Source organism: Dipodomys merriami, unplaced genomic scaffold (assembly GCF_024711535.1).
Source record: "Dipodomys merriami isolate MVZ:Mamm:240054 unplaced genomic scaffold, mDipMer1.0.p SCAF_407, whole genome shotgun sequence".
Classification (NCBI taxonomy): domain Eukaryota; kingdom Metazoa; phylum Chordata; class Mammalia; order Rodentia; family Heteromyidae; genus Dipodomys; species Dipodomys merriami.
In genome coordinates this window covers 520,630-542,631 of record NW_027205682.1, presented here as the reverse complement: position 1 = coordinate 542,631, position 22,002 = coordinate 520,630, and the positions used below count along the sequence as shown (strand labels likewise).

The window sequence follows — 22,002 nt, the reverse complement described above, 5'->3', positions numbered from 1 at the left end:
CTTGTAGAGTATCAATTGGGGGAAGGAACTACTTTTCTGTATGGAACTCTGAAGTTGAGCTGAGGGGGAAAAGGATGGAGAGGTTGGAATTCCAGCCTCACAGCACTGAGAGCACTGAGAGCTGGCTGCAGAAGGCTTAAAAGAGAATTCTGGAGAGGGTTCAGAAACTGGAGTGCAGGCCTTTTCCTTAGTTTTGGAAAGATAGCAGCTGAAACTGAGGTGCTGTTGACCTTGAGGGCTAGGTAAGGTGAACGTCATGTCTGCATTTTCTCTGGGTACCAGTCTCTGTCTCAGGAGAAAAAGGAAATATGTTTCCCCCACAACCGGTTGTGGCTCTGATTGTAATATTAATATAGATACTTCATTTTTACATGTTATCAGTTGTAATCTTCCCTATGTGCACTCAAGGAAATATTCTTGCTTGCTGGCACCCAGGGACCAAGTGCCAGAGAGCCTTCAAAACCCTAATTTCCCCTAAGTCTATCTGTTTATGTTTTTGTGTTTCTCTAATTGTCTTTGGTTCTGGAATCCTGTAGAACTCTCTAGGAAACAATTTTCCTAAACAATGAGTAAGAAAAATGCTAATCATAAGAGCCATGTCAGCAAAGTAAAACTGATTACTAAGAAAAACTAGCTCCCAGATAGATCATTTGAAGAAAAGAAACAACTGAGACACATATGGAGGAAAGATGGAATGCAAAAAGCAAAAAAAAAAAAATGATTCAAAGATAGATACAAAGAGTGAGGAAGAGAAAAATAACCAACACTAGTGAGTAGAAAATCAAGAATGGAGGGAGAATATAGAGGAAAGGAATCTTGTGTGGATACTTTAGAAAACAGGGTTTTGTAGGAAGACCATAAAGTTTAGCAACAAATATAGTTTCAAGTAAGACCAAGATCATGAAGTAGCTCAAAAAGTAGATATGGAGATTAATTTAAGGACATATAGGTTAATCATTCCTTTAGAACACATGAAGTTCTGTGTGACCAGACTATTTCAGCAATTCCAGGAAAATGTCATTGAATTAGTTTAATGTTACTCATGAGGATGTGATCTGGTTGCAATCTATCCTTCACCTTTCATGAGATATAACCTCCTTGGTATCATTACATCACATAACAAGTGTGAATCAACTTTATGACAACACAAAACATAGACATTCTGAAACAAATATGCATTCAACTTAAAAAGAATATAACCATTTAATCTGCTAAATCTACAAGCCATCTTTATCTGATTTAAGAATATGTTCCTGAGGCTGAATCTGTGTGGCTGGTATTGTTTTCAATTCTTTTTGGGGGGGGGGGGTCCAGTCGAAGGGCCTCAACTCTGGGCCTGGGCGCTGTCCCCCACCTCTTCAGCTCAAGGCTAGCAATCTACCACTTGAGCCACAACTTCCGGCTTTTTTCTTTTTCCTTATGTGGTGCTGAGGAATGGAACCCAGGTTCTCATGCATGCAAGGCAAGCGCTCTACCACTGAGCCACCTTCCCACCCCCTTGTTTTTTAATTCTTGAACATCTTTAGGTTTATATAATGGAATGGAAAACAAATGAGAAATAAAAACTGAAAAAAAAACTCACCAGAGATCCTTTCATTCTTTCTTGCTGCTGACAATGAACAGAAGATTCTGGAAGGATGGCTGAGATATAAGGCAAATGACATATTCACAAAAGAATCTGTGAGTATTTTGCCCCAGAATTTCCTCTTGCAAACATGATACATGGTCTGGAAAAGCATAAAGCTTTCTAATAAGTGAAGAATCTTTAATGTCTCAAGAACATTAATTTCTCCTATAAACACAAATCCAGCCCATTTCCTGATACATAGATATCATTAAAGCAACTAATTTCCATGTTTATATACTCACTAAATTTGTAAAAACGAAAGTTCCCCCCAAAAATGAATAATTGAAAGCAAAAACATATCACATTTGCACTAAAAGTAGTTATTACTGAATGTACTTCAGGATGTATGAATTGCTTTCTTTTAATGCAAAGGTATCCTAGGAATCCATTGGAATTTATGTGCTACCTCATTGATGTACATATTTAAACTCCATGGAATGCATGTCTGATGTAACTCAGTAGTTTTTATCAAATGTTATAAAGGAAAATATATACAGAACATATTTCTGGTGTGATCTTATTTCAATAATGATTGTCAAATGGCAAATTTCACTGTACCCATTGCACACCTATGCAATGACTTGTAATTTGACATTTAGCATGCTTTGGCCACAGGAACATGAGTAAAGATGATGTAAACCCTGGATTGAGAAGTTCCTACTGGTCACTTTCCTAAACAGTCATGGGAAGAACCTTGGCCATCCTACTGGTGATAAAGGGCTAAAAAAATGTACAGCATAAAATACACAATATAGGAGTGACACAACTGATGATAGGCAACATCTACAAAGCATACAACCTTGAGAAGACATATTACCCCAAGGTTTCTTCTGTGATTTTTCTTATAAGACCAAAGGTCCCTGACCAACCTGAACTACCAGGCACAACCAACTGATTAGAGCTAGCATTAGCAAATCCACAGACGGCATATTTAAGAGAAGTTTCAATGATTACATACTAGAAGTCTTAGTGGAAACAGGCTGCATAAATTAGCGAGAAGATTAGGGATTTGTACATAAATAAATACTTTCAGTCAAAATCCTTGCCCAACCATCCCAAACCACTGCCTCAGGTACCCTGTGATAACTACGCTCTGGTTTATTCCTCAATCCATCACATCACACTGCAAGAAATTAGTTTAAATGTTTCAACAGCAAAAAGTGATTGAGAGTGGTGTAGGAAAGAGTACCAGGTGAATCTGGTACTCAGGGAAGTGGCAACAATTTTTGCATAAGGCAAGGGAAGCTAGCAACATCTTCCCCTTCCTGTGCTTTTCTGCTTCTGCTCTATATGGCTTCCCAGAATTGACCAGGTCTGTTCATTTAGGATGGAGATTCCTTTTCATAGGGTGCTCTGCTTCAAACATTGCTAGGCTTCATTCCTAAAAATACAGGCCCAGTACTCACTACTCCAATATCCCATGTACAACTGTCTCTAGAAACAGGATTGTGTACAAACGCTTGGGAACTCAAGTCGGGAAAATAAAAACTCAAGCCAAATAGATTAAAACATGTCTAAGAGAAACAATACAGAAGCCCCAAATACAACTGCAGTGTAAGAGGACTCAGGCAGGCACACACCTCACAATTTCACTAGAATTCTTCCTGTACTCCTCTTACACCTGGGCAAAGCAAATAAAGTCACATGAGTTAATAGAAGAATCCCTTGGTCTTGGAGTACAAATGCACAGCTCTTGGGCTCTCCTAGTCTGGACAATCACCCAGCTTGCTCTGAGACATTTGGGAATCAGGCTCTTGCATCTGAAGACCCAGAGGCTAATGGCAGCACAAACTCCTGAACCTCAAGCAAATTATCAACCCCACACTGGAGAAAAGCGTGGAGGGAAGTAGGCGCTTTGGCTCAAGTGTAAAGCTCTCCCTCTGAGCTGAGGAGCTCAGGAATGCTGCTTGCAGGCCCAGAGTTCACGCCCCACCAAACAAACAGAAACAGAAAAAGAAACAGAAACCCATGGAGGGGAGACTCCCCAGCAATCGCACAGTTCCTACCTGACATCAGTTCCAAAGCCTGAGATTCCCTCAAGTTACAGCTCCCAAGCTCCACTGCACAGAGCTGGGCGCCGGACTCCTGGCTCCCAAGGCCAAACTATACTTCAGGGCACTTCCAGCGACAAGGCAAAGAAAAGAATCCTGAAGAGGCAGACTTAAAAGGCCTATGGTGGGTGGGGAGACGGATGCGCAAAAGCATCTTCTGCCCCACCTCCACCCTCCGGAAAACAAAAACAAACCAGGACTTTCAAAGAAAATATCCTCCACGGAGACTATAATTCCTACAATGCTCGGTGCCACCCTGCTACATACCTGGGAACAAGTGGCTTGTGTGCATTGGGACTTTTCTCTCCCTGCTGTGGGAGTTAAGCTCAGTTTCTTCTTGAAAACCACTGTTTCCTCTTGACATACATAAGACCACCCAGAAAACGGATTTATATGGGGAGAATTGGATGTATAGGCTTTTTGATTCTTAGTTCTAATAATGAACTTGAGGTTATGAGATGGCGTTGCTTATACCTTTCAGTTTATTCAATGCCTGCCTTCTGCTGAATGTAAATTACATCTCTGTTTTGTCTTAAATTTTTTAATCCATCCCCTCTTACTTTACAAAGGTATTCACCACCACTAAACTTATACCTGGGTCATTTCCCATTGCTGAAATGTATACACTGGCATAAAATAGTGAGCTTGTTAGGTAAATATGCAGCATAATACTACTGGTGATTTGGATTTCACAAAATCTAACAATTAATTTTCCAGAAACTCCCCAATTCTATCTATTAAATCAAATGAGTTTTTATTTTTTTGCTGAATTTTGCATTTCATTTAAGGATTTTATGTTTTGTTTTGTTGTTGGTCCTGTGGCTTGACCTCACAGTTCAGGCATTGTCTGTGAGCATTTGCTATGCCCTATTTGCATTTCCTTTAATAATTTCTTCAGGTAACTAGTGAAAAGTTCCCACACAGGGATTCGTATGAATATGGCACATCACCTCCATTTCCCTTCAAAGAGATAGTTGATAGGGGGGTCAGGGATGAATGGAGGAGAGATAGAAGAGTAAAGTTTAGGCTAGGCTATGTTGATGTGAAGCTTAATCACTTGCAAACCAGTCTGCTTTTGTCTTTTCATTTTGCATGTGAAAATCTCTTTAGAATTCTTACCTCTTCTCTGATCCTAACAGTTCCTCTCAGTAGCTTTAGGCTACATATCTAGGGGAACTCAGACTTGTCTTCTCAAACCTTAACCATTAAAGTATGCAGTAAATCTTTGTCTCCTGCCACAATGCCATCAGAGCACAAGCAAGGCTCTGAGAGCCAATGGGATGATAATTAAGGAGACAGAGAGATGGCTGATGGCACAATTCTGCTATATTTCTCAAATGCTTGGGTAATGTTGGTCTAGACCCACTGTGCCCAAAAGTGCAAACAGCACACATCTTTCCTAATTTTATTTCAATACATCTTTTCCACCCAAGCCTCCAGACAGTTAAAGCCCCAGGCCAAAAGCTAGAACACACACTTCCTCAAACCAAGAAAGGGCAAGGACTTGCAGTCCTGAGGGTGGGAGTTAATGGCTCTGAAGCTTTTGCTCCCATTTTGCCTGCTCCTGGCAGGCACCCCAGGGTCTACAACAGTCTCCCTCTCTCTTATCAGAGAACCTACACTTGTCTCTTAGGTGTTTATTGTGATATTTTGAAATCCCTTCCATAAAAAATAATTGGGAAAGACTGGATTGGAAACTTTCATGTTTGATTTTAGTTCTTCAGTGTATGGGTTCTCCATGTCTCTATTGTGGAGCTGAACTATTCCTCATGAAAATGGGAATCAAAGAGCATATTTGAATGTATAGACTTCAACTTAAAAGCACCTCTAACAATATAAAGAAAAAATAATTTCATCTTTAAAAATAAATTCCTGGGAAGTGGCACTGTGGCTCAAATGGTAGAGCGCTCGCCTTGAGCTGAAGAGCTGAGAGACAAGTGCTCAGGCCCAGAGTTCAAGCCCCACAACCACAAAAAATAATCCTCCCTAAAACTAAATTCCTGAGAGACAAAGTGATCAAACTGGGGTGCTTCCAACAGTATCTGTGAAATGTAGTTTTCTTTTCTTTTCTTTTCTTTTGTTGGTCATCGGGCCTGAACTCTGGGACTAGGTACTGTTCCTCGGCTCTTCAGCTGAAGGCTAGTGCTCTACCACTTAAGCCACAGTGCCACTTCTGGCTTATTCTGCTTATGTGGTGCTGAAGAATCGAACCCAGGACCTCATGCATGCAAGGCAAGCACTCTACCACTGAACCGTCTTTCCATCCCTGAAATATAGTTTTCATTGTTCAAGCCTACATTTATGATGAATTTCTTTATTCTTTTATCCTTTTGTTTGGTTTGGTTTTGTTTTTGGTTATGCCACTTGAACTGTGAGCCTAGGAACCATCCCTTAGCCGTTCAGCTCAAGCCAAGTGCTCTACAATGTGAGCTAAAGCACCAGTTCTGGTTTTCTGGTTTTTATTGGAGATAAGTGTCTCACAGACAATGCTGCCCAGGCTGACTTTGGACTGCGATCCTCAGGTTTCAGCCTTTTGAATAGCTAGGATTAAAGACATGAGGTACCAGCACCCAGCTTGCATTTCTTTTCTTTTATGTCCCAGCCTTGGGGCTTGAACTCAGTGCCTGGACACTGTCCCTAAATTTTTGCTCCAAACTAGCACCCTAGTACTGGAGCCACAATTCCACATTCGGCTTTTTCTATGTATGTGGTACTGAGGACTTGAACCAGAGCTTCATACATGTTAGGTAAGCACTCTACCACTGTTGCGGGACAGCCACAACACCAACAGTGCTCTGGAAGGGCAATGGGATGATAATGGAACAGACTGAGAGAAGGCCAATGATGAATCTCTCTTAATTTCAGCAATAACCTTAGCTGTAGACACTTTCTAGATTGGTCCAGTGCTTGCATCACATTGTTCTAGTACTCACTGAGTCAACAAGTGCAGACCATATGCATCTTTCCTCATTCTAGTTCAACCTTAGTCCAACAAACACCTAGAGGTAAGCCCCTAGGCCCAGAAGCTAAAAGGAACACACCCTCCTATGACAAGGGCAAGTACTTATAGCCCTGAAGATTGGAGTCTGTGGTTGTGGAGCTTTTACTCACACCTTTACAGCTCTTGGCACCTCAGGGTCTGCACCACTTCCCCCTTTTTCATTTTGTAAATTGAGCAAGTGTTTATCAGCCTGAACCTGGAAAATCAGCAGATCATACATCTCAGGAAGAATGGAAGAGTAAAGAAATACCAAAACAATAAACAGGAAAATGCCTACGAAATAACAAAAAGAGTGCTATTTCCCCAGGTGAATCCCTATAGGTAATGGAGAAGTGATACAGCTAAGCCTGCATGGTGGAGTGACCAATACCAGATACCTGGAAGCTGCATAATGCCTAAGCTTAAATGATCAGAGGGCAAGGTTCCTCAAATATGTCACTGGATATTGGTACAAGTCATATTTCCATCATATTCAAGAGGGATAACACAGATGTACTGACAATTAGCATGACACATCATTTTTAACTGTGTCTTTGGCAGGTCTATGTGATTATCAACATACAACATTGCTGTTTCTAAATCATAAAACATATCACAATCATTTTATCTACTCCCACCTGAATATCAAGGGTAAAACAGAAACATTTCAAGCTAAAGTATTAACACGTTTTTCTGTATATATGGTTTCTACAAGGGTCTCAGGAGAAGCAGTAGCACTAGCAATAAGAGTCTGGGTAGCAATAATGTGGGCAACCAATATTCCCCAAAATCTGCAGCAATGGCAAAGAATCCTCTGAACCCCGATAGCAAACAGAGACCCAAAATTATGATACCAAGGTTCTATCAACTGAACATGCAATGTAAGTTAAGGGGATTGCATAGTAAGCTAGGATTACTCATGCAGTTAGTGAGAACACAATTGTTCCTGCAAGAGGCATGAAACACCACCTCACCCATGAAAACCATACCCAGCCCAACTACTAGCATGTATGGATACATAACACAAGCTTGCACAGTAAATGAAACAAAACCATGAAACTGGACAGGTCTCTGAAACAGAGGTATGGGATGGTGAGAGGCATTAACTTGAGCCAGGCTCAAGTTGTCAGGGTGTGCTTGTCCACACAAACTGACAAACATGGGAGCCAGCAAGGTACCACTGATCACATCACTCCTCTGAGACCAGTCCTGCCTTACATACTGGGAGACTCCTACCACTAGAACTGTGGACAAGGTGTGAAATCCACAGGCGATGGATCATCGAAACCATTGGAATCGCTGGGTATAGTGGAACCCAAGAGGGATGCACCACATCTCCTGCCTAAGGAATTCTACAAGTGTTATGCATAAGCTCCATCTTTTTCCATTGGTTCACCTTTTCCTCCAGAGGAAGTCAGACCCATAATATATCCCTGAATACCTTACCATATTTTTACCTTCTACCTCAGGATCTGCAATAGTCAATAACTGTGATCAATGAAGTAGAGGATATAATATTTGTATAATAATGAGACTTACATCTGTGAGCAATGAACAATTCAAAAATAATGTAGGAAGTAAATTCTATTTATACTAGTACAATAAACATAAAACATAGAAGTGAATGTTTTAAAAATGTAACCAAGAAAATGACAACTATGGGACACAGCTAGTCTAGGAAGCACCCATTTTTGACTGATCCTTATATCCTTGCCTCTTAAGAACTTACTTATAACTTTTACAGAAAGAAAGAATTCTTTTTCCTTCATATTTTGTAAGTGCTCCAGTGTTGCCGTCTATACATCCAAACGTGCCTCACGATCTCCATTTTCATGAGGAATAGCTAAGGCCCACTAAAAGAGGGATGGAAAACCCTTACACTGGAGGACTGAATATCAGGTATGAAAGTTTCCTACACAATCCTTCCCAATGTGGAGAAAGGATCATCTTCAATCACAATAAACCCTTAAGAGACAAGCTTACAATGTCTGATATGAGGGAGGGAGGCAAAAGATTTATTCCACAGTGTAATGGATACAGTCTGGGAAGACAAGTCTGAGGTCCCCTAGATACGTGGCCTAGACTTGCTGACAGGAACTTCTAGGATCAGAGAAGAGGTAGAAAATCAAAACAAAATAGGATATGCAAAACAGAAAAGAAAAAAAACAGGCTTGTTTGGAGCAAGTAATCAAGCTTCACATGAACATAGACCTGCCCTGAACTATACCTCGTCCCACATTCATCCTGATCTACCTACACAACCATTTTTTTGAAGAGTCTTGGAGGAGGAGTACCATTTTCTAAGAAACCCCTAGGAGGAAACTTTTCACTAGTCTCCTGAAGCAATTAATAAAAGAAAGGCAAGTACAGCACAGCAAATGCTCACAGACAGTGCCCAAGCTCTGAGTTCAAGCCACAGGACCAACAACAAAACAGGGGAAAACTTTATAAGGAAAGGCAAATTCAGACATAAATAACCAAAAACTCCTTAAAATTTCATAGATGGAATTTGGGAGTTTGGGGGAAAGTAATGAGTAGAATTTGACAAATCCATTTAATTCAAAGATTATAAAGTATATCTGTCTTTAAATTCTTTTATTTTATTCCAGTATATATATTAGGGCAGAGGAAGATGATGCCAGAATCAATCAGTTTACTGTCTGCAAGTACTTTTTTTTTTTTTTTTGGTTGATCTTGTGGCTTGAACCCTGCCTGAGCACTGTCCCTGCGTTATTCAGCTCAAATTGATCTCTCTACGACTTGAGCCACAAGGCCACTTCCATTTTTTGGTAGTTAGTTGGGGATAAGACTTATGGACTTTCCTGCCCAGGCTGGCTTTGAACTTGGATCCTCATATCTCAGCTTCCTGAGTACCTAGGATTACAGGCATGAGCCATTGGCACCCAGCTACAAATACCTTTGTAAAGTGACAGGGGAGATATTCAAAACTTTAAGGAAAAACAGAGACATAATTTACATTCAGCAGAACGTACTTTATGAACAAAAACAAAAACAAAAACTAAGTAGATTCATAACCTCAATTATATTAAAAGAACTAAGAATTAAAAAGCCAAATTATGCAATGCTCCTAATACATTTGTGTTTTTAATTGGTCTCACAATATTTATGTTGGTTAACTGAATTTTCAAGAAGAAACTCACCTAAGTTCCCGCAGCTGGGAGAGAAAGGTCCCCATGCATCCATGCACACTTAGGACCAAGTGCCTTGTGCCAGTCAAAACCCTGTAACAAGCCCACTTCCTCCAGGTGAATTGGGCATTGCATTCTGGGAATTGTAGTTTCTATGGAGGAATAGATCCTTTGAAAGTTTGGGGGTGGGGTGGGGGATGGGGTGTGGAGGGAGGAAGAGGTGCCAGTTCCTCCTTGCTCACTGTGTTTTTATTTTGCAAATTCGGGTTACTTTGCTTTTCCCTTGCTGCTGGAAGTGCTCTAAAGTGCAGCTTTGCACTCCATAGTCAGAGCCAAGAGGTAGAAGCCCAGATTCTGTTTTTCAGGGGAACTTGGGAGCTGTAACATGAAGCAATCTGAGGCTCCTAGCCCGAGTCTGCCCTTCCCATCTTTCCCCAGTCTGTGGTGGATGATATTTTATGGGCTTATAGGTTTGTTCTGCCATTAGCACTCCAGGTGCCAGAAAGGGGTTCACAAACCTCTGATTTTCGAGACAAGGAGAGTCAGGAGTTGTGCGTTTATACTCCTAAACCTAGAGATTCTGGTACTCAGCCATGTGATTTTATAAACTAGCTTTTTGTGAATTGAAGCCAATGAATGGTAAACATTCCTTGAAAATGTCTTATATAAACAGTGATCTTCTTTTCACCCTCTGCACTTCCTATGGCTTTTGAAACTTTCAAAATGTTGCTGGCAAGATATACTCCAATTGATGTGTCCGTTCTGACACGTTATAATTTCTCCACTAATATAATTAGCCTATTTTACATCACTTAAAATGAGAGAGACTGGCTGGGCAGGTGGTTCAGTGGTAGAGTGCTTGCCTTGCATGAATGAAGCCCTGGGTTTGATTCTCAGAACCACATAAGCAGAAAAAGCCAGCAGTGTACTGTGGCTCAAGTGGTAGAGTGCTAGCTTTGAGCTGAAGGTCAGAGGGACACTGCCCAGGCTCAGAGTTCAGGCCCCAAACCGACAAAATAAATGAGAGAGATTTCCTATACATGTACACCAAAAACAATTGTTAAAATATGACTATTGTTAAATATAACAATTGTTAAAATATGTTAAAATTTGAGTACAATACAATGCCCTTTTATGTGTCTGCCTGTCTTGATTCTTGAACTCAAGGTCTGGAAACTGACCTTGAAATTATTTGGTTTAATGATAATGTTCTACCACTTAAGCCACATTCACACTTCCCACTCCTTTGCTAGTGTATTGGAGATAAATCTCTCAGACTTTCATATCCTCCTAACTTCAATCTGTGATCCTTGTAGGGTTCCTTCATGTCCATCCCAGGGGACCACAAGCAGGCACAGGAGAAAGATTATTATAAGCTTTATTAGAGGGACCATATTTCCCAGGAGAGGGAGCACAAGCATTTGTCCCTCTTCAGGTTGCAACAGGATCTGGGGGGGCAGGAAGTGAGATAAGTACATGTTCAGGTGAGTCTGAGATGACAGAGGGAGTGGCCAGCTGTATGGAGGGAACTCTAGGTCTGGGAGGAGCTCAGGTCTGGGTGGAGCTGAGGACTAAAGGTTGGGATAATACTAACTTTCCTCAGATCTCAGTATTCTGAACACTTAAGATTACAGCTAATAGACATGATAGCCCAGTTACAATGCTGTTTTTAAAATACAGATTATATTCTAAAGAAATAATATGAAATAGAAAACTTAAAAATTTTAAGGCAGGATGTTCAGTCACTAATGTGTATGAGGACAGTCCAAATCCCAAAACACACAGAAAATGCCCCCACCTTGAAATCTGTATACTCTTGATCTTAAGTATTGTGAATGTGAACACTTAGTCTATAATAAATTCTTTTAAGTTTTTCAAAGTAAGAAAACATTCTTGTGACAGAAAAACCCAGTAGTAATGTGAAATTATTGCTTTTAAAGGATTCATAGTGTCTGTCTGAGAAAAAACAACCTCAATGATGTATACAGAATAGATTTTCACTTTTTGTATATGTCACTGCAAAGGTCATGTATTTTATATTAACAATTACCATTCTACGTAATTGTAAAAATTACACCAGTACTCTGAATAATAGAATATCCTGTGTAATCAACCAATAAGTACAAGCAAAAGCACATTGTGATATAATTTGTTGGTTTTAATTTTGATGGATGTACATTTTGGGGTGTATTTTCTGTTAATATTGTTTAGTAACACATAAGACTTCAATCTACTGGTGCCTTGGCTGGGGATGGTTGACTGGGATTTTGTCACTCCTCTGACCAGCATTTTATGTTGCATCTTTATGAGGCCCTGTATCTCCAGCAGAATGGTCATGGTTGTTAATATGACTACTTAGGAAAGTGATGGACTTCTAAATCTGTGTTTATGTGATCATTACTGATGTACCTTTGGCCAAAGCAGGTTCAAACTCAAATTGCAAGTCATTGTACCAAGGTATGGTAATTATTTGCATAAAGGGAAACATGCCATTTGACAACCATTATTGAAATATTATAAAACAAAAATATGTGTTGTATATATTTTATCTCTATAACTTTGTGTGAAAATACTGTTCCTAACATACATGTTTGAATATGTAAATAAATGAGGTAGAGTACAAATACTCAATGGAGGCCTAAGATATCTTTATGGTACATTAATAGAAAAATAGTTTATATCACTAGGTGTATTTCAGTGATAATTACTTTTAGTAAACAGGTGGCATGGCATGTTTTCCTTTTTTGGTTTCAATTTTTCAACAATCTTTTGTAGGAGCTTTAGTTTTTATGTGATCTATAAGCATATTAACCTAGCTATCAATTGCTTTTATACTGTGGATCTACCTGCTAATTGACCGTGCATATGTCCTTTTTGGGGTGGGGTGGGGTGGTCCGGTCGTGGTGCCTGAACTCTGGGCTAGGGCACTGTCCCTTAGCTCTTCAGCTCAAGGCTAGCGCTCTACCACTTGAGCCACAGGGCCATATCCGGCTTTTTTTTTCTGCTTATGTGGTGCCGAGGAATCGAATCCAGGGCCTCATGCATGCAAGGCAAGCGCTCTACCAATGAGCCACCTTCCCAGCCCCTGTGCATATTTCTTTAGTTGACACTTTAATGCTCTTCTTAAGACAGGAATGATTCTTCTCCCATAAGAAGACTTTATGCTTTTCCAGCCCACATATCATGTTTTGAGCAGGAACATCTCGGGTAAAATCACACAGGTTCTTTTCTGACTTCCATATTTGCCTTCGCTCCTAGCCATGGTTCCAGAATCTTTATTCATTGTCAAGAGCAAGAAAGAATGAAAGATCTCTAGTGAGATTCTTTGATTTCTCATTTTGACATTCCATTATGAACTTAAGGGTGTCCAAGATTGAAGAAGAGAAAAAAAAAGATTCAGCTTCAGGACCATGTTTCTAAAAATGCTAAAGATGTAACCAGGCACCAGTGTCTCACACCTGTAATCCTAGCTACTCAGGAGTTGAGAGCTGAGGATCAGGGTTCAGAGCCAGCCCAGGCAGGAAAGTCTGGGAGACTCTTATCTCCAATAAACCAGTAGAAAACCAGAAGTGGTGCTGTGGCTCAAGCTGTAGAGCCCTTCCCTTGAGCTGAAGAGCACAGGGACAGTGCCCAAACCCAGAGTTCAAGCCCCACGACCGACAAAAAAAAAAAATAAATAAAGATGGCTTGGAGATTTAGCAGATTATAAAATCAGATATTCTATATTAAGAGCAGATATGCTTCAGTTTGTTTCTACTTTTGCGAGTGTGAGAGAAAGTTGTCCCACTAGTTATGTGGTTCAGTGACACCTAGGAGATGACTTCTCATAGAAGGTGAAGGATGGCTAGCAACTGCTCAGACATCACATCCTCATATATAATATTAAACTATCCTAATGAAATTTTACTGGATTTGCTGAAACAGTGTGGTCAAATATAACTTCAAATATTCTAAAGGACTGAGTGAGCTATAAGTACTTCAATTAATCTCTGTAAATACTCTTGGACTGTTTTGTGCTCTTTGTTTTACTTGAAACTTAGGCTCTATTTGATTGTACTCATAGAAATCTCTGTTTTTCTCTATGGTGCTCTCATAGGAGTTCTCTTACCTATTTTCACAATTAGTTCTGTTTTTCATGTTTATTAGCTTTCTTTCTTTCTTTTGCATTACATTTTATTTATTGTGAAAATACCATACAGAGAGGTTACAATTACATGGGTAAGATAGTGAATACATTTCTTATCAAGCATTGTTGCCTCCTCATTTGTTTCCCTTTACCATCCCTTCTTTCTTTCTTTCTTTCTTTTTTTTTTTCAGTCGTAGGTCTGGAACTCTGGGCCTAGGTGCTATACTTAAACTCTGCAGCTCAAGGCTAATACTCTACCACTGGTGCCACATTGCCACTTCTAGTTTTCTAGTGGTTAATTGGAGATAAGAGTCTCACAGATGGTCCTGCCTGGGCTGGCTTTGAACTTCTATGCTCAGATCTCAGCCTCCTGAGTAGCTAGGATTGCAGGCATGAGCCACCACCATGTGGCTTCACTAGCTTTATTTCTCTCTTTCTCTCTCTCATTGTCTATTTTTCTGTCTCTTTTTCTCTTTCATTCTCTCTGTTTCTCTTTCCTCCAATTGGCTCTTAATTTTACTTTTCTTCAAATGGTTTATCTGGGAAGTAGATTTTATTACTGGTATATGTAGAATTGATATGCAACCTAAACTGAAATAGTTTATCTTTCAAATTAAGTGTTGTATTGTGTTTCTAACCATTGTAACCGTTCTAACTGTGGTAGATTTTCTTCACTAAGCAAATCGTTTATGCTGGAGGTAGTGTTTTATAATTAATGTAATTTGATGTTATTATGGAAGTCATGTTTACAGAGATTATAATGACATGAGTCAGGTAATAAATACCTTTCCTTTCATACAGTGTCTTCCATGTTTTCACTATCTCACAATCCCTTCCTCCTATCTCTACTCTTGAGTTGTATACTTCACTTTCATCACCCTCTTTCCCTCATATTCTATGGCTCTGCCACACCCGCCAGAAGATATACATGTGAAAACACCATACATAATTGAAAGCAATTGTTTTTATTTCACAAGTGAAGAAAGTGGCTCCCTTTAATATTGAATAAATCACAATGATAGCATACATTTTTACATATCCATTCTAGTTTCCTTCTGTTTGTTTTACTGTTAGATTATTAGCAACATATTGTTGGATTTCATTGTACTTATATCATAGATTTATTTGTCTTACTGATTTCAAGACAATTTGTCTTCAGATCTATTCTCAGTGTGTCTGTCTTGGTAAATATAATTGCATAGTGCTTTATAAACAGCATTTTGTAAAGATAATGTCATCCATGTGTCTCTGGTGACCTTTTGTCTAGTTATTCAGTCATTAAGAGGAGTATTACTTCTCCCATCATAATGATACATTAAAGAAATTATCATTCTTTGTCCTTTTAATCATGTCTTTGTAGACTTTACTTTTCAGAATAGAACTTTTGTTATACAGATTTATAATTTGCCTGTTATTATCAATGCTCTGTATCTGTGGTAACACAATTTGTGCTGAGGTTCTTTTCCTTTCCTATTATGACTACTTGTATTTTTCAGTATTGATTGTTGCTTATGGTATGTTTATACTGATTTACTTTTATTTCTCAATAATTAATGTATGTCTTTTTGGCTTATTGAGTTTTTTGAGTATGTTTTCTTCTGTTCAAATCAGACAGTACCTGATATATTTACTATTTTTATATTACAATATTAACATGGTTTCATTTTAGTGATTACTTTGCTATTTATTATGTTTGTCTCATCTGATGTGTATTTCTTAGTTTGTTTTCATGTAACCTGCACACATCGTTCTACACAGTGCAAATCACCTCTAATATAATTTCCAGGGAATATTATATACACCGTAAATCACCTCTGATACCTATTACAATTTAAATCCTACTAAATAGTTGTTACAATTCATTGTTCATCAGATAATGGCAGTTTTTCAAAGGCTGCATGTTTACTATAGGTACCATACTTTGTCAAGTGTTTGGGTTCTATGGTTTTTTGAATCTGTGCAACAAACAAATATCTAAGGCCTAATATATTCCTTTGAAAATGCTACTGTAGGGGCTAGAAAGGTGGCTCAGTGGAGAGTGCTTACCTTGCATGCATGAGGCCCTGGGTTAGGTTGCTCAGCACCACATAAACAGAAACTCTTATCTACAATTAATCACCTAAAAATCCAGGGGTAGAAATTGATAGATGGCTCCAGTGATAGATCCTTAAGATAAAATGGTCAGGGACAGCATCCAGACAATGAGATCAATGCCTAATATTGGTATATTTTACTGTGTTATATGGAAATAAATGCTGCTTTCCAAAGGGGATGGAATTGTACAAAAATGCATATTGTTCAACAAGTAATGAAATCAATTGAGTAATCAATCAAGTAATGAAATCAATACCTGGGTTATGTAACTTTGACATACATATATACATCTATGTATATATACATATATACACACATATGTATATATACATAGGTATATATATATGTATATGTGTATATATACACAGAGGTATATATGTATACACACATATGTATGTATACATAGATGTAAATATATATGATATACATACATATGTATATGTATGTACATACATATGTATATGTACATATATATGTATATATAGACAGATATATGTATGTACAGATGCATATGTATATATATATCACCTTTACAATAATTTTTTTGGGGGGGGTCTGGTCATGGGGCTTGAACTTGGGGCCTGGGCCATGTCCCTCAGGTCTTCAGCTCAAGGCTAGCACTCTACCACTTGAGCCACAGTCCCATTTTCAGCTTTTTATTTTCTTTTTGCTTATGTGGTGCTGAGGAATTGAACCCAGGGCCTCAGGCATGTAAAGCAAGCGCTCTACCACTGAGCCACCTTCCCAGCCCCCACAATAATTTTTATAAGAATGCAAAAACAACAGAAACATAGAATAAGTTCTCCTATGGATGTAGGTAGCATTTGGAGCTGGGAGGGTGAGCACACACAGTAAAGGAGGTGAATATGGTTTAAAAAAAAAGTGTGTGTGTGTGTGTGTTTGTGTGGTGTTTATCAATGAAACTTGCTGACACTGGGTTTTTTGTTTTCATTTGCTCATTTGTTGTTGTTGTTTGACATTCCTGAGGCTTGAACTCAAGGTGTGGGAACTGTTCCTGAATTTCATTATGCTGAAGCCTACCAATCTACCACTTGAGCTACAACACCAGTGCTTCTAGGGGTGTCTGGTAGTTTTTGTTGTTTGTTAGGTATTGAGATATCAAACTTGGTGCCCCATGCATGGTAGGCAAGCACTTTATCACTAAGCCACATTGCCAGCCCCAACCACACTATTTTCAGAAAGGAGGCAGGGCTGGGAGTGTGGCTCAGTGGTAGAGAGCTTGCCTTGCATACATGAGGCACTGGGTTCCACTCCTCAGCCCCACATCAGCAGAAAATTCATTGTGACTTATCACCAATGAAATGCCAGAAAACTAGAAGTGACATTCTGGCTGGAAGTGGTAGCATGCCAGCGTTTAGTGAAAAACCTAAGGAATATGCCAGGCCCTCCCTGAGTTTAAACCCCACAGCTAACAATTAAAAGAAAAAAGAAACAATTATGAACAAACAAAAACCTAAAAACTTGCTCATTGCCTTTGTTCTTCTATTTTTCTTTGTTCTTGTATCTGTATAGTTCATATCATTCCATTTTCTACTTTCTTCCTTTCACTTTGGGGGATTGAACCTTGGGACTTGCACATGGAAGGTGGATACTACGTACCAACCTATTCTTTCTTCTTTTAACATAAAAAGTCTGCTTATAGGACAGGCAAGGTAGCAAAGTGGTATAGTGCTTGCATCGCATGAATGAGGAGCTAGGTTCTATTTCTCAGGTCCACATGCACAGAAAAACCTGGAAGTGTTGCTGTGGCTCAAGTGGTAGAATGCTACACTTTAGCAAAAGCAGCTCAGGGACAGGACCTGGCCTCTGAGTTGAAGCCTAAGGACCAGCAAAACAAAAAGTCTGCTCATTTAAATTAGTCAATGCTTCCCTGCAATTTAAAAGACAAACTTACAAGTGACTTAGTTCACTTCCAATACTACTATCCTCCTTTCCAGTGAGTGCAGGGGCCGCATACAGAAGAGACTCTATGCCTCTGCTGTCACTTGTAAACTAGCTGTTGTACAACCGTAAGCATCAACACATACATTTCTGTTCTTATTATCTTGAACACAATGGTCTTTGTGAAGGTAGGTAAAAATAAGTGAAGGAAACCTTTCCTTTTCACTTATTGGTTGTGATTGTAAAGGATCTATCTTGCTGAGGAATTAAGTCTGACAATCTTGTCATTTGAGTTCTCTCTGAATTACTTTTCAATTTCTCTTTAGGACACACACACACACACACACACACACACACACACACACACACAAATATCCTGAAGAATTTTAACTAGTTCACCACACAATAGTTTTATTACCAATTCTTCTTGTCCACAGCAATTGTATCATCTACACAAGACAAGACAATTACATTAGGCCACTGGCTTAACTTGACTAACAGGTCCCTGTGTCAACAGTCAGCCCTCCTAAAACCTGGGCACACCATGTCCCATGCTGGAGGTGCCATGTGGTGCTGGTGGTGTACTGATGGGTAGCACAGGCCCTGTTCTGGGCTCCTCACTCCTGTCCCAACGGGCTTGCCAGGCTTGCATATTGCATGAAGACTTTGGCACTGTGCTCCTCTCCTCGGCTGGCTCCTCACCAATCTTTTCTTTCCTGTACCTTCCATTTTGAGTTCTGGCCTAGACTATGAGCCCAAACAACTTCCAACACACCTGATGAAGTCTCTACATCAAACTTTTGGTAACAAACATTTAAGTTAGAATGCACATATAAAGATTTTGTCTTGGTTTTGCTCAGACCCCATGGACAAGTGAAGAAAAGATGGTTAGCTGTGGATGCTCCAGGTAGTGATTTTCTCAAAGTACTGACTTTATAACAGGGACTTCACACAAGGATGTTTCTGATCCAGAACCTTGAACAAAAAAAATTTAAAAGAACCTCAGAATTCATTGAGGAAACAGAAAAGAGAGGTTAGGGTAAGATGTTTCTCAAAGGAGCAGGAAAATTGTACACTTAATACTATGCTAATTATGGGAGGAAAAATGACCTAGAGGTGGACAACACTAAAGATATAAGTGCTCAAGCTAATGGAAGGAGGCCTTGGGTGGTCCCTGAGGTTCTAGTGAAAATCCTATGAGAGCCTTGTTCAGTACCCACTGTGCTCAGTATCCGGCTTCTGTCCCTTCCAGTCACTCTGAGATGCATCATTCCAGGTTAACCTCAGGAAGAAACAAGGATTCACCTAAAATCCTGCTCTCTCATTGGGATCAAGATTGCTTGGGAACTGGAGGTTTTGGGTTAAATACTTAGATCTCTGGGGAGCAGACTCTTCAGGGTCATGACTTTGGGTCATATGAATTGCCCCTGCTGATGATATCACAATGTTCTGTAACATAGATGTGACTATGTTTGTATACTTTATCCAGTAACATTCAATGAATGGCTATTGAAAATAATCTAATTTAGAGTTGAAATCTTTGAAGAAAGGGGGACCTCTTCTAAAGCCTAACTTTGGATATTGCTTCAGGATGAACCTTGTGGTAGGACCATTGACATTCTGAAAAATTATAGAACTTAACCCACTCTTAGTGATTAGGTCTAGGGTGGATATGTACCCAAATCATGGTTCACCACTTTTCTTCTCAGGACATAGTAGCTTTTAGAATGAGCTGAAACTAAACATCCTGTCATTCACCCCCGGGAGTGGCCTTGAAATAAAGTGCAATCCATAAGGGAAGAACAACAAAATTGCTTCTACACATCTGGACAGAATAGACTGAAAAGATTCTTTCTCCTATATCTGTGTGCACACAGTAGAAGACCATTGTTTTCTCATTCAAATATATTGGTATTCTGGGATCTTAAATGATCACTATTGACTCCTTCTTTTCTTATGATACTGTTTCAAGTATATTGAAATATTCGGCCACATTTTATATGTTGAGATCTCTCTTGGAATGTCTAATTCCTACACATGTGGACCACATTGTCCTACATAGTAACTTGAACCTCTGCAAGTATGTATGAACTAGTCAGAAATATAAAGGTATATGCATGTCTATTCACATGACAAAAGATACCAAACTATTTGTGACATTTATCATTACCCAGGCTTTAAGACATTTCAATATCAACTTCAATTGACGGACCATGACTATACCCTATGGAGTATTTCAGATTCCTATAGGAGTAGAAACTTTCCTGCATGAAGGCCAAAGAACCCATTTTAAACAATATCTTCCCCGGCCTTGAAGTTCTTTCTACTCAGGACCTGGGTACTGTCCCTGAGATTTTGTAATAAAGGAACAAAAGTGATGACAGTCTATCAACATGATTCACAGCACTACTTGTGGGAAATTAGGTGAAAACAGTCTCAGAGCATTTCCTACCTAGTTGGCCTTTCAATTGTGATTTTAAAACTCATACTCTTGAGCAATTAAGAATTCCAATGTGAAGCACCAGTGCCCTGTTAGATCAGAAGATCTTAATTACTTGATCCAAGCAGGACTCATGGTTTCCACAGAATAGGATAAAAAATTCATATAGACATATGCAAAGGTCCTTTTGCAATCTCAGTTGAGGTCTGTTTACCTATCATTCTGTAAACCACATCCAAATTCTTTCACTAAATATTTGAAAGAATGCATTGTTTGCAAAGATCATATTAGTGGTCCTCAGGTTGAATTCAGGGACAAAATTTGTGAGGCTTCCTTCACCTTCTATACTAGATGCCCTTTTGTATCACTGATTTTTCACCTTAGAGTCTTGCTTCTTTGTCTGGGCCTTTCAACACACTAATTTTATACTTACATATCACAAGTAGCAAACAAGAGAGGCACATATGACCAGATCCATCCTTTTATTGGCTAAGAAACCATATTCATGAAGCTTTTGCATTGGATGGCCTACAAATACTACCTTTCTAATTTCAGCCTCCTGAATAGCTAAGATTCCACACATGAGGGAGTGTCATTGCTCATTTTAATTGCAGGTTTTAAATTAAAAGAAAGAAAGGGTACTTTACCAACTCAGTGAGCAGTAAGTCCCTTAAATTTTGAGCTCAAGCAAAAGTATTTGCCAAATGATAATATTGAATGACACCATCCCCACTCAACACGATGAGAGGATGAGAAATGTTGGCTCAAAGAAAGCTGAAGAGTGAAGAATGGTTTCCCTTCACACCTAGCTTACCTCTGCCATGAAGGATTTCTCTGTATATTTATAGAGGTTTTCTGACAAAGATTTTGCTACGTTGGGCTTCTTTCCTGGGTGAATGTTCTAATACTTGCTGAAGGTTGGCTTCTGGTTGAAAGACTTCCTCTCATGTTTATATTTACAGAGATTCTGTCATGTGTCCAGGTCTCTGATACCTGTACAGATGGGACTTCGGGCAAAATGTTTTCTATTCTCATAATTTCTTTCCTGTCTCTGCTCTCACATATGCTGAATACCCAGTTCTGATTGAAAGTCATTTCACATATGTTCTATGCACTACTTTCTTTTCTCCTATGTGAGTCAGTTCTCTGATAAACATGAGGTATTTCTTTCTGATCAAAGGATTTCCACATTTGTAATATTTTTCATTTTATTTTTTTGTGAACATACTGTACAGAGGGGTTACAATTACATGGGCAAGATAATGAGTACATTTCCTTTCAAGCATTGCAGCCTCCTCCTTTGTTTGCCCTTCACATCCCTTTTCAGCCTCCCCCCGCCCCACCACCCTATTCTCCCCCCCACCCAAAGTTCTAAAGTTCATTTTCGACTTGACAACTTGTACTTCTCATTGTTGCAACAGGTCCACTTGTATGCTTAAATGACTTGTTTTCCCCCTTCTCCTCCACAAATTATACTGACATCAAATATAGTAAAAGCAGGAATTATACTGTGGGGGAGGGACATACAAAGCAACAAAGAAATAATCTTATAAATGCATTAGAAAGAAATGCATGAAAGAAAAGAAAAAAACAGCTGGGCACTGGTGGCTCATTCCTGTAATCCTAGCTACTC

General features: G+C 39.2%; 1 protein-coding gene across 1 annotated transcript in view; it reads right to left on the bottom strand.

The window, feature by feature from the left end:
• Nucleotides 1-22,002, bottom strand: part of LOC138806739 (zinc finger protein 25-like) — a 79,341-nt gene that overhangs the window by 22,622 nt on the left and 34,717 nt on the right. Inside the window, exon 8 of the mRNA XM_069992085.1 lies at nt 20,541-20,553. Coding sequence (XP_069848186.1) covers nt 20,541-20,553 — 13 coding nt within the window. The remainder of the gene's footprint in view (nt 1-20,540; nt 20,554-22,002) is intronic.